Source organism: Lissotriton vulgaris, chromosome 2_1 (assembly GCF_964263255.1).
Source record: "Lissotriton vulgaris chromosome 2_1, aLisVul1.2, whole genome shotgun sequence".
Taxonomy (NCBI): domain Eukaryota; kingdom Metazoa; phylum Chordata; class Amphibia; order Caudata; family Salamandridae; genus Lissotriton; species Lissotriton vulgaris.
Window position 1 is genome coordinate 907,781,468 of NC_141687.1, and position 19,322 is coordinate 907,800,789.

Consider the following 19,322-nt stretch of genomic DNA (forward strand, 5'->3'; position numbering starts at 1 on the left):
CTCCCCCCCACCCCCACCCCCAGGTATTCCCCACCACTTCGCTCTTTATTTCTTCCCACTTCCCCAGCACATCCATTGCGCCTCCTTGTCCAGCTCTATTTTTTTTATTTATCAAATCTCCCTCCATCTTCTCCTTCTGCATTGATTATCTCTACCCTCCCCTGCATTGAGTACCATGTCTCCCCATCGTGTTATTTAATGAAAGTAAAATCTATTTTGTTGAGTCCAGAAACTGTAATTTACTAATGCAACAGTCCGTTCTCTTAAATGCACTTTCAGGCAATTTACCATACCAAAATAGCATTCCACCATCTTCGAACCTCAAATTATAGGTGTATGCATTTTCAGGGGAGTTGCTGATATTGTTCAAATTCGGCAAAGAAGCTTTGCTTTCTTTTTCACAGGACGCTACAGCATCACCAAAAGCCATTACCAGAGCCAAAAATTCAGGAAAGCCATTGAAATGGAAACCAATTGTATCTGCATATACTTCATCCTACAGTTACTGCATTTTTCTAGCTTTAAATTATGCATGTCTTATTGCAATATTATGGGTAGCTTTAGCAAATTAACCCCTTGCATGCGTCGGAGCCATCCGATCAGCGCACGCATGGTATTTTGCTGCACAACAGCGAAATTCCTGCCGCGCCCAAGGGGTTAAAGCCAAGCAAGGATACAAATGTATAGTTTCTTGTAAACCTTATACATTAATATGGCTTTCAGTGAATCGAATTTACACAGAAACTATGGCTATAACATTTCTGTTTCTGTCGGGCTTAAAAAATAAAAAATCAAATTATAAAACAATTGTGAGTAAGTAAGTTTGTGAGTATTTACAGAATAGCTTGATAGTTAATATTGTGATGCGAGTATATAATACCACTGTAGCCGAGGACAGTTTCTGTGGTCCTTTCTCTAAGGGGGCCTTGCTTTTGCGCTGGTGGTGCCCAGAGCAACAGTCTTTGTTGGCAACTCCCAATGACTCCTTCTCCACAGGATCCCTCGCTACCACCCTCCATTAGTGCCCCTCATCTTTACATAACCACCCCTCACTTTATTTAATTTAATTTAGTTCAAAGCGCTACTCATGCCCGTGCAACATGTCAGAGCACATTACATCACACACAGATACACCGAAAATAGTTTAATTCAACATATAGGATATGCTACCTAAGGCAGTAAGGGCTTCAAGGTGTCACATGGCAACCATACATTTAGGCATATATGTTAAGAGAGCTTGGTCTGGTGGAACTCCAACTCTGATTTCAAACATAATTCAGAGGATGTCTATACTAATAAGACTCCTAGTACCCCAAGGATCCCTTTTTCGCAATCTCAGAATAACGAGTGATTGAGAAAAAAGGTTCTAGACCTACGCCATTGCATTTCGCATGCAGCGCCTCGATGTCGATCCATATCTCACTGTGCTGTGCTTTAAGGATTGTAACTTAGGAACTGTAAACAGCAAAAGGGTCTCCATGACAAAAGTAGTAACTTACTGAGCTAAGCGCATAAAATACACATCTTTAATCACCATGTTACACCTTGTGCTTGTATGCAGGTACATTAAACCTGTATGCTACTTTGAGTCGAAACTGTGACTAGATAAAACACAGATCTCTCCAGCTAGTGTATTAACCACCAGATTTAATAATCCTGATGTTGTTATCTCCTGACGGTTGTTGGGTGTACAAATATCTTTGCAGCAGGTGCCTTTATGTTCATAAGATATTTTAAAGTGCAGCACCCCTCGAGCTTGTGGCCCGGTGTGGTGGCACCAGTTGCACTGCTCTAAAGCCTACACTAGCGATAGGATTTTGGTTGTTCTCTAGTGGCGCGTTTTTTGTGAAGTGATGTTCGAGGCATATGAGCTGTAGATCATATAATATGCATAGATCTCCATCTGGTGTTGGGCTCAGATTTTTGCAGTTTGTTTTTGTTCGAAGAAGTCTTTGTAGTCACAAGATAGGTGACTCCTCCTCACGATGTTACTGCGCTTGGGCATCGACTCTATCCCCAGATTGTTTTTTTCCGCCATTGGATGTAATTTCCTGGTCTCCGGGTCGTCTTCGAACCACCTTAGACGCGCAATCCTTCACCTCTCAACGGTATTGTTCTCGATCGCGTTTCCCTTTTGATGCGCATCCTCCAACTTAAAAAATCTTCGACCAAAAACTTTGACGCGGTCCGTTGGACCTAGCTGCGCCGACTACGATGACCGTCGATGAAACGGACTCCATTTAAAAAAATGCACCATGTGTTGTGCTAAATTCCCACACACAGACTTACACAAAGTTTGTAACCTCTGCCTCAGGGAGGACCTGGCTTGGCAGTTCGGGCCAGACTGTTTCTACGAGGCACAGGGTCAAGACTGATTTGCATATGGCCAGGTCTAAAATCGGGTTGCATGGTGTGTAAAAGAATTATGGATTTAACCCAGATCTCTTGATTGGGGGTGAATGTTTTGATTTGTTCTGCATTCCATCCATCAATTGTGTGTCTTTGTAACCTCTGCTCTCCCCCGAGCACGAGGAAAAACACTTTGAGGCCTGTACTTCGTTCCGGTCGAAGAAAACCATCTGTGATCGTCTGGCTCAATGACACGAAATGTCCTACAGCCGCAGCTCGATTCCGGATATCTTCGAAGCAGGTTCCACAGTCCGTTCAGAACTTCAACCTGCAGAAGAGGATATTGCCTTCTCCGAAGCTGATGACTCTGAGGAAGACGAGCAGACTGTCACCACGGCTCAACAGACAGTGAGTACTACTACCCTGCCCGTCACCAAACCCAAACCTAAGGATCCGGTAACACCTTCGCCCTCAGGCTCAGGTCAACACCGTGTTCATACTTCAGACGCCCTGCCCTCGGGCCCGGCTATGAAACTGAAACAAAAGCCTTCTTACTCTGGCTCGAGTCGTCCCCACTCTGGCACCGAACATACACCTTCGGCACAGAAACCTAAAACCAACCTGATGCCCCGCATTTCATTGCCAGCACCAAAAACACATTCGATACCGAAAACCCTGATTCCGAAGCCACCAAAAGAAAAAGTTTTTAAGTAGGACAAACCGAAAGGTTCGGAGCCGAAGCAGGACTAACCGAAAGCTTCGGAGCTGAAGCAGGACAAATCGAAAGCTTCAGAGCCGAAGAAAATTTTGGATCCAAAAACTCCCTCTCCAGAGATTTCGGAGCAGAAAACACCTACAAAACCGTCACAGCTTAAGCCCGTTAAAGAACAATCTACAGCCAAACTGCGGGCGCCGAACAAGACACACCACTCGAAGAACTTCCTCTGCTACCTTCTTCAGATCCAAAGCAGAAAACACTGCATATTAATCCAGAAACTGTCGAACTTCTCACTAAACCTCCTAAAAAATGGAAACTAGATCTTCCAGAGGATCCTCCCATACCTCTCAAACTCTAGGACATGGGTACTAACCCTTCTCCTCCTTATGTACCTCCCTCTCCTCCTCCTAATCCTAACTTATTCATCTCTCCAGCAATCTTGCCATCACCTACACACTCACCTGTGCCACAAGATAGTGATGATGGTGGAGTTGGGGATGAGGACACACTGGGGGATGATGATGACCATAACATACCACAGGACCCAGACCCATTGAATGACTATAATGAAGATCCAGATCACCACAATGACCCTGATCTGTTTCCCTCCAGGCCATCACCACCTGATGATAACATTGGGTTTGCACAACTTATCAATAGAGCTGCTCACTACAATGGGGTGGAACTATACACTGATCCCCTAGAAAAGGACTTCTTAGTGGAAGCATTTTCACCCTCACAGAAATCCACCCACACCCTTCCTATGTTAAAAGGCATGTTAAAACACGTCACAGAAGTATTCAAAGACCCTGTTAGAGCCTGAATACTTACACCAAGGGTGGATAAAAATATAGAGCAGCTCCTACAAACCCAGTGTACATCAAAGGCCAGATACCTTTAGATTCTCTTGTTGTGTCTAATGCACTCGAGAGGGCTAATTCCCAGGCTACAGGCGACGCCCCTTCTCTTGACAAAGTCAAAGCTTATAGACGCTTCAGGGAAAAGAATTGCGTCACTGGTTGCTAACCATTGGCGCATCGCCAATGCCCAAGCTCTCCTAGCGCGCTATGACAGAGCACACTATGACGAGCTGGAAAAACTGATGCAGTTTTTACCAGACAAACACAAAAAACAAGGCCAATCAACTCATTTAAGAGGGCAAACTGATAACTGTCACTTCCATAAAATGCACCCTAGATGTGGGTGATGCAGCATCCTGTGCTCTTAACACCAGCAAATTAATGCATATACATGTTTGGTTTTGAATCTCCGGATTCCATTTTATTTATTGTTTTTAAATATTTTTATTAAAAGTTTTTTACAGAAGAATTTTACCCAGACACCACCCGCACAGGACAATTTAACACATATTTGATTATTGGACGGCAATAAACCTACAGTTATACAAACTAAGAAATAACATTGATAAGAGTGCACATCTGCTGCAGCATGAAATACGGAATACATCTCAGATCAAAAGCATAAAGGACAAGGAGAAAAAAAAGCATGTAAACCCCAAGTATATTGTCAGCATAACAGTAACCCTTGACCGACAGAAAAGGGTCATACCTAATACACGCAACATTAGTCCTTACACCTAGGCCGCTAGGCCCTTCCCTTCCATTCTAAAATCGGATATCAATAATACGTAGCCCTAGCGCACTTCCCCTTTTCCCTTTCCTGGCATATATTGCCTTTTGCAAGTTATATATATGCAGCAACCTGGCTATCCATTGATTCAAGGTAGGCAGAAGTCTATCCCGCCATGCCGAAGCTATACATAGACGAAATACCGCCATGGCCACAAACAAAAAGTAATCCGATTGATGTTGTTTTATATCCTGCCCTACCCCTAACAGGATCAATTCTGGGGTCAGCTTAGTTTTAAGTTCCAAGGCTCTTTCTAGGAAAGCTTCAATAGCTCCTATCAAGGGCTGCAAATCCGGGCAGGTAGCATATATATGCACAATATCTCCTTCTGTGCTGTCACACAGCGGGCACATGATCCCCTGTGTGCCCCCTGTGTGCCCCCCCATTGTGCAATTCTAGCAGGCGAATAGTATAGCATATAGATGGTTTGAATGTGTTGGGCTTGTAAGCCTGCTGAACGAAGGACCTCCTGAGCTAACTGTAGTGATCTTCCAAAAGCCCCCTCAGGTATTCCTAGTTTGGTAGTCCATTTTAGTTCAAACTTTCCTAGATCGTCCTCTCTATTCAAAATGACTTCTGCATAAAACCTCTTAATTGTACACCCTTGTCCCACCTCAACCACCTTTAATATTGCATTCTCTTCAAATCCACGAGATCCTCCTCTCTTACTTGCTAAAAAACTTCTAGTCTGCAAGAACTTGTGCTAATGCCGAATGCCCCTTGTAATTCCGAGAATTGACCCATCCCTGCTGGTCCTATCAAGTCATATCTGCAAAAATCTCTTGCGGTATTGTGGCGTTCTTAAATATTCTGGTATATGAATTAAATCTTCCTAGTCCATAACTTTTTTTTAAACACCTTCCAAATCCGGTATGCAGCATCAACTGTTTTAAACCTTGTTCTCTTAAAGTAACTAGGTTCCGTGTATTTCAGAAAAACATTCTCTACTTCCTCCCCTAGAACCAAACCCTCGATAGATGTTGACCCCGATTTTGTCTCTGCTTCCCTCTCCGCTCCCCCCATGAGGCCTGTCATTTGCTGTAGAGCTGCCGCCCAGTAATATAGTTTAAGGTCCGGGAGTGCCCATCCCCCCCTATCCCTTGGTAGTGACATGAACCTCAACGCTCTCCTTGTTTTGCCATGTGACCAAACAAAGCGATTGATCATTTGCTCTATTGAGTTAAACCAGGTGGAGTTAAAAAAGAGAGGGATTGTTCTAAATATGTTTGTGTACCGTGATCAAGCCCTGCAGGGTGAAACGCGTTGGTGAAGGGAATATGACATAAAAAACAATGGTCCTGAACCTATTGATTATAATGATTCACTTAATCAATTATAATGTCCAAAGTTTTAAGTATAGAAAAACAACCAGTCTGCTCTATTGTACTCAATTTGCTTAGTACAGAGTGATAAACCTACACCACGGTTAACAAAATACTTTTAATTCATTAGTTCATTTTTGGCAGCTCATTTTTATAACAATATATTATTCCAAAATAGATAAAAACAGAATGGTTGCCCAAAAGGAGCGTGCAAAGAAAAGCATGATTAGGAGTGTGAAATAGGTGAACAGAAAGGAAATTCACAATGGTGGACAGAAAATATTCACATTATTCAACAAGCAATATCGGACATATGATTTGCCGTATCGAGTCCCTGGCCAAACCTTATTGAATTTTTTAAATCAAAACATTATAACATCCAGACATATATGTCTTGAAATTTTTGCACTATATGAAAGAAATTGAGTAGTTGGTCCAAGGTTATATGAAGATAGCGTTGACGTTTCGACTCGTCTTATGCCGACCGGCGGCGTCCTTGTACACACTGAGGCTGGGCTAAGCACACGGGCGGATTAATGAATAATGTGAATATTTTCTGTCCACCATTGTGAATTTCCTTTCTGTTCACCTATTTCACACTCCTAATCACGCTTTCTTTGCACGCTCCTTTTGGGCAACCATTCTGTTTTTATCTATTTGGAATAATATATTGTTATAAAAATGAACTACCAAAAATGAACTAATGAATTAAAAGTATTTTGTTAACCGTGGTGTAGGTTTATCACTCTGTACTAAGCAAATTGAGTGCAATAGAGCAGACTGGTTGTTGTTGTTCTATACTTAAAACTTTGGACATTATAATTGATTAAGTGAATCATTATAATCAATAGGTTCAGGACCATTGTTTTTTATATCGTAATACACCCAGGTCCATACCTTAAGGGTTACCCCATTTTTCTTAATGGTGAAGGGAATATTGCTCAGCTAAAGGTTGAATAAATCGTTATTCTGCCAAACTGGGAGAGTGGTGCGTGTTAATTTCTAACTTGGTGAAAGATTTTGTACAAGGCTTGTCCAGCCCAGTCACGCGCATCAGCTGTGAAAAGAGCGCCCTACGTATAGGATAGCTTTGGTGAAAAAAAAAAATATATATATATATATATTGTTTTTGTAAGTAAGTAATCTTTACTGTATAAAGTTATAATAGAGCGGCAGACCCTGAGGCAGAGGTCTGGTCCGGGACCAGGGTTCAATTCCCGACGCGGCAGGGTCTTGGGCTCAGTGTCCACGGACTCGATAATTCTCGCCTAGGTGCCTAATCTAATCATGGGTCCCACTCTGCAACTCTGGGCAATAGCTTGCTTAATCTCCACAACGGCCCGAAAGCGCTAGGATGCCTGGCCTCACCTTGGAGGTGCCCAGTAAGGGGCATCTCACAGGGAAAGCCAGGAAGGGTTCCACAGCGGTATACAGCGCCAAGATACCTTCTAGGTGATAGTGCGCTTTACAAGTATACACACATTACATTACAAGTATACACACATTACATTACATAAAACCAATACACTGTGGAAGAAAAAAAGTGCTCTTTTCTCGTAAGTGAATAAAACAGATGCAAAAGGGGGAATAAATAAAATAAAATAATAAAAAGCTATTGCACGTCCTTTAGCTGTTCACTCTTAAAGCATTTATTGATAGTTTATCATGTGTGAGCAAAAATGCACATGCAATTCCAGTGCGTGTGTGTGCTTTTCCTGTTAACCTGGGGCATCCAGAGGCTTTCCTCTAGACTTTCCTGTGTATGTCAGTTTCTCATCTATCAACGCTAGGAATTTTACTAGCTTGCAGTTCATCTATGGGTCATCTGGATTAAAACAGACTATTACGGACTATTACGGATCCCTCGCTGGTTAAATTGGTGTTTGAGCAAGCGAGATTTTTCCCCTGTCAGGCTGGTGCATGTGCATATCAGGTGTACCATATCTTCAACTCCGTTGCCACACATGCAGCAATATGAAGGCATGGTGGTAGATGTTGAATGCCTGGCAGTTTTCCTAATCGATGTTTCTGGAAATTCTCTCTGATGGTCCTGGGGTAGCCTACGCCGAAGTACGGCTGTCGGTTAATAGTTGTATAGCCGTTGATTGTCATCCACACATGTTTTTTCAACACAACAGTAGTTTTGTCTTCTAGTAGAGACATGCTCCTTATCGTCTTCTGCACTATTTATTACTAGTAATTAGACATGTTTTAAGTTATCTGTTACATCAGGAAATTATTTATGAAATTTCATAGATTTAATATTCTGTCTCGGATTACCTGATTCTTTGCTCGCCATCTATATTAGCTAAATTTTGAAAAGTATATTGAGATTAGAGTATTGAGGCTGCGCCTGGTGGTGTGAGCAAAATATGGACCGATTCCATCAGATGGAGTGCAGTTACGGGTACAGAATTATTAGTATGAGAGGGCCAATGGTTACACCCAGGCGCCAGTCTGGGGGGATTTGCCGGTAGGCTAGGTAGGTGCTGTTGGCCTAATGTGAATGCCACAGACCGTGGGCCAGACATCATAGGTAACAAGCATTGGCATAGCCAATAGGTCTCGCCTTTGGGACCTTATAAGTGTTTAACCATGCAACAGTTAATGTTGTTGCACCAAGGATATGGCGCTGCATAACTAAATACTTATAAGGTCCCAAAAGCGAGACCTATTGGCTATGCCAATGCTTGTTATATAAGCTCAGACTTCATCTGCACGCGCGCACACACCTGCAAAAATAATGTATGTTATCTTTCTTTTGCTCTCCTGTCCCACAATTGTTTAGCATTAATAAGGGCACACAGCAACATAAAATTAAGATATAGTGTACATTTAGCATAGAACACATACAAGCATTTATAAACAAGCTTTGGCAAAGGCAGTAGGTACGCCTTTGATATCCAAGCTTTGTTTTTTTAAAATGTTTTTTTACTTTCAAACATATTAAATATCCAAATATATGTATAAAGGATTGTCCCAGCAGGTCAGACACACCCGGGGAGCGTACTGAAGTGCAGACCTTTTTAGGGGGCTATGCACATGTGAAGAGGACTAATGACATCTCTCACAGCGCAAGTAAGCCAATGGCAGAAGTTGGCTGACTTACTGCACAGGCTGTATACTGCACTGGACAAAAACAAAATGTGAATGACACTTGAACAGCGAATGGATGTAGCTGGCTGACCGAAATCCCGTGTGCAAGTGTATAAGTATACTTTTTTATATTTTTTCTTGTGGAAAACTTGAAACAGCCAAATGTCTGTAGCAGAGAGCTAAAATATACGCAGCTATCTTGTAATCAAATACATGGTTGTGCGTGGTACATGTAAGTTACCCGAGAGTACAGCTGGTAAACCACGATAAAGCTTGAATTGTACGCTTTCTTGCGTAAAAGGCCTCACTGTCTTAGTTTAGCAGCACATGTTCCTCTTGCAAAATGCGGCTTTGAAAATAATGCCTTGACGTCAGATCCCCAAATGAATGTTTGCCGCTCACCCACTAGGTGGCAGTATGTCACTGGTGAAGGGAACGAGGATTAAAAATCAAGTATGCGAGTGATCTAACATAACAAACGTTTCCAGAACTAACAGAAAGGAACTGTTAAGGGGATTAAAACAAACCCCGTGCTCAATAAAGTGAAAAAACGGAGATGGGAGGTGGGGGGGTGGGGGGGGCACTGAATTCTGCTAGGTTACTTGAGCAAGAAAAAGGGTCCAAATTAGTGTTAATACAAACACACTTTGACTCCTACTCTGAGAGTGGAGAGATAAATATGCAGTTTGTTAGGGAAAAAAAACAAGGAGCTGGGAAACAAGCATTGGCCGCACGGCCGCGAAAGTGAATGTAATCGCGATCAAGCATGGTGAGCGATGTGCTTAATGAGCATGACGAGGAAAGCCATATGGCACCCCTGCTCGTAAGCGTGCGCCCGCATGTGTAACCGAAAGCTCTAGGCCACAGAGGTAGCATTTTCTGAAGCCCTTACTAAAAGTTTTGCCAGAACAGCGCATGCCCTGGCTCATGCGAGACCTAAAAAGGCCTCGGTCTTGCAGATGGCATGGTGATATGAGGACAAAAAAAGTGATTGGAGTCTTGAAATTAAGCCAGGTTTGTGTATAGCTATGTCCTTATATTCTTCGTTTTTTGTTGCAGCTGTACTGATTAGAAGTTTTAGCACTGATGCAAAGTCAGAGCCTCCCATACAGCCTTCTGTGGGTGATTCACCAGCTTTGACGATCCCGAATGTTTCAACTTCTGCTTCACTGGCTTTGCCAGCATCGGTGTCTACTCTTCCTTTGATGTCCACAGCTGTTGTGACTTTACCACCCGCTGGGCTTGACCATTCCTTGACTGTTTCACAGCCTTCTGAAGTGCCTGCTTCGCTCAGCTCATCGTTTTTAGCAAACAATGAAGAGTGCATCCAGCAAACACAGACACCACAGCCCATCGCGCATGGGATTTCAGTGGCTGCTGGAACCAGTATCCCCACAGCACCCAGTACTGCTGAGCAGCTGCCATCCCGGGTCCAGACTTTGCCTCTTGGCACAAGCACAGTTCTTACAACGAATCCCACTATAACGATTACACCTTCTCCGAATACTACCATCTTACAGTCCAGCATAGTGGTTGGTGAAGAGAATCTACAATGGTTATTGAATGGCGCCACAGGGGCATCTCAGAATCCAGGACAAGCGGTTAGTACTTTTTCTTGCTTTGCTTAACTATCATAGCTGTAACCAAGTTCGAAAAACATTGTTACTATTAGCAGTAGTTATAATAAGTGAAAAAAAATTTGAGGTTTATTATAAAAGATGTAAAAAAAATAACAAAATATAGTTTAGTAAATGCCAGCTCGAGATGAGCACTCTTTACTATGCGCAGATATGTACTGCAGGCTGTTTAGCTTTAATTCTGATTTCTTCTCTCTCTGCAGTTTTTTGTTATGGAAAAGCTCTAATTTAACGCAGTCATTGGGTTTTAAATCAAAAAGCATGTGTTATTCCAAAACAAGCTGTTGGGTGGCCTTGTCCCCGACACCCTGCTAACTGGGTTGCCAGCTAAATAAATCGGGTGAAGTTTGAGCCAAAACCCGGACACGTTAATGGTTGTTGGTTGCAAGACTCTAGAAGCATACGCTTATACCAGTTAATGGTGTATGGATGCTTCCTGTAAACTTCCTATCCCACCTCGGTATCCTCTTTGGTTGAACATACATGCCCACATAGCTTCCACCTTAGATGTTTGTATTAATCTGAAGAGTTTAAGGTTACCTTGTTTTTCTTCTTCACAAGAACTAGAGGGATTATTCCAGGCTATCATGTCAACGTAACTGGATGAACTATGTGAATTCTATGCTTACAAAAGGTCCTTTTTAGACAACTGTGCTTCAACTAATGCGGAACTGTCCACGTGGCTACTACCATGTGTGCTTTTAATCACTGTCTTAAGCACCATACAGGGGTTACCTGGAATAGTCCATAACTGGTTTAAGGTTGTACTTGCACACTTTAAAGTTCTGCAGGGCTGCGTTCCATGAGTGATTATTGTATGGTTCTTCGGACGGTGAACTTCAGACTTGGATCATTAGAGAACCAAGACTGGGGCCAAGGACATTACATTGGACACTGGAAGGTGAGCACCATGAACTTTGTCTTCCATCAGTATCTTTGTGAAAGGGATAATTATTTTCTTTTAAAAGAGTACATGCCTTTAGAGTAGAAACCATAGAAATGTTGCAGTGTAATACTCTTTTGATCGAAACACTTGACACACAGCAGATGTTTAGGGCTTTGAATTATTTTTAAGTATTGTTAGCGATCCTCTTAAAACAACTTATGTATTTTTGCAGCAACAAGCATCCAAAGGAAAGAAAATGTTTCAGTACCAGTGGCGAGCAGTTCCAGTGGCCAGCAGTACAGGTGTGTGTGCTAGGCTGACATTGGTTTAATTACTAATACGGTTAATATTTATGAAATACCATTCTGAAAATCTAAAATATTCTGTTTTCAAGAGCTATCTAAGGTCTAGTTTGTGTACTTAAATGGAGGAATTTGATGTACCATGCATAAAGAAACTGGGACCTAAATTAATCAAATACTGGTAACCTTGTCTTGTTAATTTAGTCCTTTTTCACACAAAAAAATAATAATACCATGGCCTTGATTCCAAAAATATTGCAGCCTCATTTTTCTAAGGATACTTAGATGTTTTTCTGCAGGCCCGAGTCAGTTGGCTTCCTTTTGCCTTTGGTTTACTTTTTAGGTTCCGCAAATGGACAGCAGCTTTAGCTCTGCATGGTGCATGACCTATTATGTACAAGAACCATACAAAGATTAGGCCTTGGGACAGCCGCTTGTTCAGGATTGGATGGCTTTCTTGTTTGTCTCAGTTCTGTGCTCCTTATTCAATGGCGTTCATCCATATTGTGTTTGCCGCTACCCTGGAATATCTCAGCTTTACACACTTTACATTATTTCTGATTGAAAGAGTTGCATGCTCTCTTTGCTCATGTGAGGGATTCTTTAAAATTCTATTTCATTTGAGCTTATTACTTGCTTATGAGAACACATTTCTGCCTTTGATAATACTTTTTTTTAATGAAATCCATTTGCGTTTTCTCTAGTTGCTCATATAGAGTAGAAATCAAAGCAGAAATCTGGCCAACTTTTAACGGGAACTCTTTTCTCCCCCTTGTCTGCTAGCTCTTTCCCATCTGGTCCTCTCTGGCCCCTCCCGTGTCCCTTGCCTTTTCTTTGTTTGTTTACTATATATTTTTGGCGAAAGCCAGCAGCTGCACACTGCTAGGTGGCCTCTTACCCCTTTCCAAGTGTGTGGCATCATGTTTATTCTTAAATTACAATTTTAAAATGGCTGTTGGGCATCCTGCAATGATAAAATAACAATTAAGGATAACAGAAAAACCAGAGATGGACACCTGTGCACTAGCATACATGCAAGTATAAGTGCTGACGCACTGGTGACATTTTAGAGTTTTTTATACTTTATTAATTTACCGTTTCAAGATGGCCATTTTCAAAGTTAATACTGAAGCATGTGGGATGCCACTAGCTCTTCCACTGTGTGATGGACGGAGGTAATGGGGCCTATTGGCTTTGCGAGTGCTTATTCTGTTAGGTGTCCAGTACTATTACCCACATTCTTATTGTATCACTGCAATGTTCAGTTTATTAAAAACTGTGTAACTTCCATTCCCAACAGTAATCTACATGAAGCTTCATTTCTTTTATTTCACTCCTAGAGTTTTTTTAATGAAGGGTATTTGTGGCCTTTAAAGTGAAAACGGAAAAAAACTGCCGATTTATAAGATTGCGTCTACCAACCAAGAGAATTGAACATATATATTTGTTTTTTAATTCTCTACTATTTTCAATAATAGAAGGAAATGGGCTAACATTTAAAATATTGTTGCACTCACATTTTCACTAGATATAGTTAATACTTTTTTGACTCTCGCTGCTTTTCAGCTTGTTTTTATGTGCACGCTCATGTATCTCTCCATGTACCTCATCCCATCTCCCATGTACCTGCGCACACCAGGGGTGTGGAATTTAATAAAATACCTACTTGTCCATAGGGCAGGTTGCTTCATAAATTAACATGTCCTGTAACAAAATCCACTTGTCCATTTGATGCCATGTAGTGTGGTGTCAAATTATGACAGCAATCTCATTATATAAGAGCTCTGATGTAGCCTCTCTGATTATTCCAGGGCTCATACAATAGTAGTGTTTGAATACTTGCAATCCCCTTATGTTTCCGCTGATCTACATACTGGTGCTGAAGTTAGTGGTAAGCAATAGTTCTAGGGTTAGAATGCCCTTTTGAGTCTGTGCAAACCTACTATCTTGCATGTTTAACTCTTCTCTAATCTAATCATACTGAGAAATGTTGAAAATAATTTACTCCTGACAATGGCAGACGTAAACCTTCTTCCAGAGATGGGAAAAAAGTGGTTGGAGGGAATGTGAACTTGCAAACACTCAGATTTTCACATGAGCAAATCTACACATGCATATTTGTTCATGCTAAAATGCAGTTCGCAAATATTTTCTAGGAGTACTATTTCTTGTCCTACTTCTGTAAATTCTTGGGAATTCACGAAAGCCGTTAGCTGCACTTAATGCAAGGACATATACCATGGGTGCACTTTTGAGAATTTCTTTAATAATTGGGCCCCTACTTTGCGTTTATTAAAATTCTGTCTCTCACTGTATCGGCTGGCTTCACTGTGAGTGACAGCATTCCGCTCTTTCACAAGGAGCATATCGTCACACAAAGTCGTTTTGTTCAGTGCCAGTGACTACTGTGGTAGTGTGTGCTTTTTTAGATCAATTTTTTTTTTTTTTTGCTTTTGCCAGCTCCGACACCAATAAGGTTTTACAAAAACCATGCCAAAACAAGCCGCACATTGACAAAACTAAAAAGCTGACCACCAATTTCAGACCTCCTGGCTTTGCCAATGATTGTTTTTTTTTCCCATAATCGTGTTGGAACTTGTTAAACTGATTTTCCATTATAAATATTTTTGGGAAATACTAGCATGCATCAACACATGTTACTAAATGATGCTGCAGAGAAATGGTACCTGGAATTTTACAGTAGTTTAGCAAAATGTTTATTTTCTGCATTCATTTATTTACGAACTTTATAGTTTGAAAGCAAAGAATCATCAATCTTGAAAGCCTTTGCAAATATTTGCATCAAATCAGAGAGCATTCTGGGAGCATTATTCCTAGCCTCATATTGCTATACTTTGAAACGGTGTGTTCATAGTTTTTTACTGGAACCACTGTCAGTAGTGCAGTAAGAGCTTACAGCATTTACTTAGAGTGCCCCCCCCTAATAATAAAGGCTTACAATTAATGAACCATAAATACACGTTTGAGAACGATATACATATGGACAAAAATATTACCTTAATTGCAGACAGTGCCCTTCCCTGATCCATAATGTGGTACCTTAAATTTGCAGCCAATGGGTTTGTGCTGTAGAGGGTTGGGCCTACTTGCCCCAAGGACAAAATACATATTAAAACTTGGTACTCTTGACCTCAAATAATATGTCCTGGGCGTCAGGCTATAGGAATTCCACATCCCAGGCACACCCTCTACTTGCACATCTCCTATTATCCATACCCAGTTTGGATTATCCTTACTCACGCACTTTCCACCTGTCATCAAAAATGCATGGCTTTGCTTCTCTGGCTACTCCACTTTTTCAATGTGTCTAACTTTTTTAATGGGCAGGTTAAATTGTTTTACCATTGGAAACTGGTGAAATGAAAATTGAACTTTGCCTCCATATACCATGGGACTGTAAACGAAGGCTTCAACCAGTTCTCAGCAGGGACGTTACATTTTCCATTGAAATGGAAAATATTGCATCTGTGTAACAGGGAAGCTGTACTGTATAGGGTCACCAAGTTAATGATGACTGTCAGTACTGGATAGATGGTGGTCCTCCACTCGCACCCTTTTTATCTGGAAATCCCACAGTCCACATATGATTGTGAGTATCTCTTGAAGAGATTTAATTTCTTTCATTTGTCATGAGTTATTTAGCACTGATGTGAGGGAGATGGAATCTGCAATCTCTAACTTTTTTGTTGAATAACACACGTATAGCATCACATTTGGATTGGAGGCTTATCTACTTTTAGCAGATTGCCCATTCTCCATCTCCAGATTTAAACCGTAGCCCTCCTGGTTTTTGACTAACATTCTTATGCCCGGACCAGTGATTTTCAACCTTTTATTTAAATAGAATAATGTGAATTTCAGGTTCTCCTTTACTCTCCTGCATCAATGCCTCTTCCAATTTCAACATACATGATTCCCTGGACCTCTGTGGCTCTGGTTATGAATTGTCCTACTAAGGTGTCATGGCTACTGTCGTTTAGGAACTGTTTCTAAATATATTATGTAAGAAAATACATTTATCAGCCATTTGTAGTGCCTGCATCTCCACAAGTACAAGGCAGTCAAATTACAGACAAAGATGCCACTTCAACTAAAACACAGATGAGTGATGAAGAATCTTTACATCTTACTTTACTCAAGTAACTACCGGACAATGAAGCAGTCTACCAAAGAATTACATCAGCTAACAAAGGCAATGAAAACAATCAGCTTTCTCCTTCTGCCTGACGAGCTACCGGCTTTATTTCAAGATTCACTCTTGTCCCCCTTTCAAACCATTATTTAGTTCAGGATCTTCTCAAATAAAACACTATTGGAAGTACTCGAAATTGGCCTCGTTCTTAGTCTCCAGAATGTAAGGCCTTGGGGACCGGATATAAATTATTCAAAGATAGGGCCCTTCATTGCTGTGGAAAACAAGTTTCAAACTCAACTTTCACAACTTTCAAAAGGGGCTCAGCGTCCGGAAAAACATTCCATATCTGATTTTCTTGCTGAAGGGTAAATCCCAGATGATAGAAATTGTGAAAGCCACCCAGTCTAAAACAATGATACGCACCTAACCAGACCTCTTCACAAGATTAAACCCCTGATTATAGTAAACATTTGTGTAAATAACCCATTTGTGACCCAGACCTGCTCTTCACACACATCAACGCTGTAATTTAAATTAAACTGTTATTTTGAACGCTTTTTAAAATGAAGACAGTCAGCCTGACGAAAACAAGCTTACAAAACATCATGTTAGAAAAAAGTTAAAATGACGAGATGCCATTTCCCAGGAAATGTTTTCATGATAATGGAAATTGTTTATTTGAAAAGACAGGAGGGTGAAGCGGTAACAGAAAAGTGGGTGAACAAGATGGGGAAGGGTGTTGAAGGGGAAATAGTAAGGGGTTTGTTAAAGGGAGTAAAGTGGGAGAGGACGTAAAAGATTTCTTAAAGGTAGTAAAGTAGGAGAGGCTGTGAGGAGTTTGAAAAAAGGGGGCAAGAAGGGAGGCCTAAGGGGCTTGTAAAAACATGAGTAAGGCGTGAAAGGAAGCAAGGGGTTTGAAAAATAGAGTAAAGCTGAAGTTGGTGCAAGAGCACTGTTAAAATGGGAATAAAGAATGAGGAGGGAGTAAGGGGGTTCAAAAATGGTAGTAAAGCTGGAGTGGGACAAAGGAGTTGGTTAGACAAAATGAAAGTAATGTAGAAAGGTGAGAACGGGGTTTGAAAAAGGAGTAAAGCAGGAGTGAGTGTAAAGGGTTTCTTGAAGTAAAGTGGGATGGGAAGTAAGGGGTTTACAAAAGCGAGTAAAGTGGGAGTGGGGGGTTTGTACAAATAATGGAGGTAAAGCAGGAGGGGAGAGTAAAAGTTTTTAAAAAAAGAAAGTAAAGTTGGAATGGGAGTAAAGGGTTTGTTTAACAAATGGGAGTAAGGCGGGAAGGGGAGTAAGGGGTTTGGAAAAATGGAGTGAAGCATGAGTGGGAGTAAGGTGGTTGAAAAAGGAGCTAAGTGGATGTAAGGGATTTTATTTACAAAAACAAGTTAATCTGAAGGGAGATGAAAGAAGTAAAGAGGGGTAAAGTGTTAAACTGGAGTAAAGTGTGAATGGCGGTATCAGAAGTGGCATGGAAGACACGGAAATGCATCTTGAAAAAACCCTTCCTCCCTTAAAAGCCACAAAAGGGAAGTCAGACAAGAAAAGCAAGTCGTCAACAAATTAAAGGCATTCTAGATAGTGGGGGAAAGGTGGTGCTGATAATGTTTGATCTATCATCCACCTTTGATACAGTCTCCCACTCAAGACTTCTAACGTTTCTCCAGGCTATTGGTGTAACAGGACTAGCTTTGGACTGGCTTGCTTCCTTTCTGGCAGGTCGAAACCAAGAAATCTGGATTCCTCCTTTCTCCTCAAAAACCATAAGAACTGACAGTGGGAGTTCCCCAAGGCTCGGCATTAAGTCCCACCGTATGTAATCTGTATCTCACTCCTTGGGCTGAGATAGCTGAAGCCCTTGAGGCAAAAACTACATCACACGCCGATGATACTCAGCTGCTGCTTTCATGTGCTAAGGCAGAAGAGTTGCCAGGAGCTCAGTCTAAAACCTGTCTGACTACTTTATTTCAGTGGATGACCATACACCAACTCCAGTGCAATGTGGATAAAATGAAAATTGTTTTTTGGTAGTACCTCGCCTGAATTCTTGAAAACCTTTTGGCCTGATGATGCCTCCCTTCCAGGCTTACAATAGGACTCAGTTTAATAACTAGGGATAAAATCTGATGATAATGTCTTTCAAACCTCAAATTTGATCAGTAGTTGGCACTTGCTTTGGTGTGTTACGTACTTTTAGAAAATGTTTGTACTTTTTGTCTTTCTCAGCAAATAAGCTGGTGATTCAGGCTTTGATAACCTATGGACTAGATTATAGCAATGCCCTTTGCTTTGGGATACCTGAACAGCTGCTGGGCAAACTTCACGTAGTCCAAAATGCTGCGCCCATTTACTTCTGAACCTGCTGAATAAGAAAATAGATGTCTCCCCATCTGCGAGTTCTTCATTGGCTCCCTATCAAGAAAATAATCTTGGTTAAAGCATGTGTGCTGGTACATGAGCCTTGTTTCAGACGGGAGTCGTCTATCTCAGGGCTAGGTTCAACTTTTAGAGAAACCACAGAAAAACTGCAATCGGCTAATAAACTGTTATGTTAGCGGCAATTCCCAAAATTTGACGAGCCAAAGTGGGAGGAAGATCACTCGCATATCAGGGAGCTGCTGCATGGAATAAAATACCCTTGGACCTTCTAGCTCTTACCAATACTGTAATGTTTAAAAAAAGGCTAAAAACCTGCTTTTTGTACAAAATTAATTTATTTTTAGCTCTCTTTGTCAGACCTGTTGCTACATGCAGTGACACTCTTAGTAGTAACTGCGTGCAATATAAGTTGATCATCATTTGAAGAAAGAAATTCATAAGAACCATTTCATTTGTATTGGATTTTCACTTTAATCACATACAAGCTCAATTCACTTGCTAGGGCTATCAAACTTTTCTCCTTTCCACATTTAAAAAAAAAACAACAGTCAATACTGTCCTGCCTAGGATCTCATTAATTAAATAAACACTAACTTAATTGTATATCTTTCTCTATAACTGCACATTAGTTACATTTTATTCTTATTCCTAATATATTCTTGAAGTTAAATGTACACCACTCCACTATCAATGGTTGAGGCTGTGTTTTATAAATGCTTAATTTATTAAAAGAATCTGGAATTTTTAGTTTGAAGGAGAAGAGAGATACAGTGCTTTTTCCATGACTGGACTGACGATTACTGGGTTCATATATTGTATCT

The 19,322-nt window shown here is 41.0% G+C and overlaps 1 protein-coding gene across 1 annotated transcript in view; it reads left to right on the forward strand.

The window, feature by feature from the left end:
• MTF1 (metal regulatory transcription factor 1) overlaps positions 1–19,322 on the forward strand; it is a 190,808-nt gene that overhangs the window by 137,450 nt on the left and 34,036 nt on the right. The window contains exons 8-9 of the mRNA XM_086956444.1: positions 10,195–10,736; positions 11,891–11,960. Coding sequence (XP_086812570.1) covers positions 10,195–10,736; positions 11,891–11,960 — 612 coding nt within the window. The remainder of the gene's footprint in view (positions 1–10,194; positions 10,737–11,890; positions 11,961–19,322) is intronic.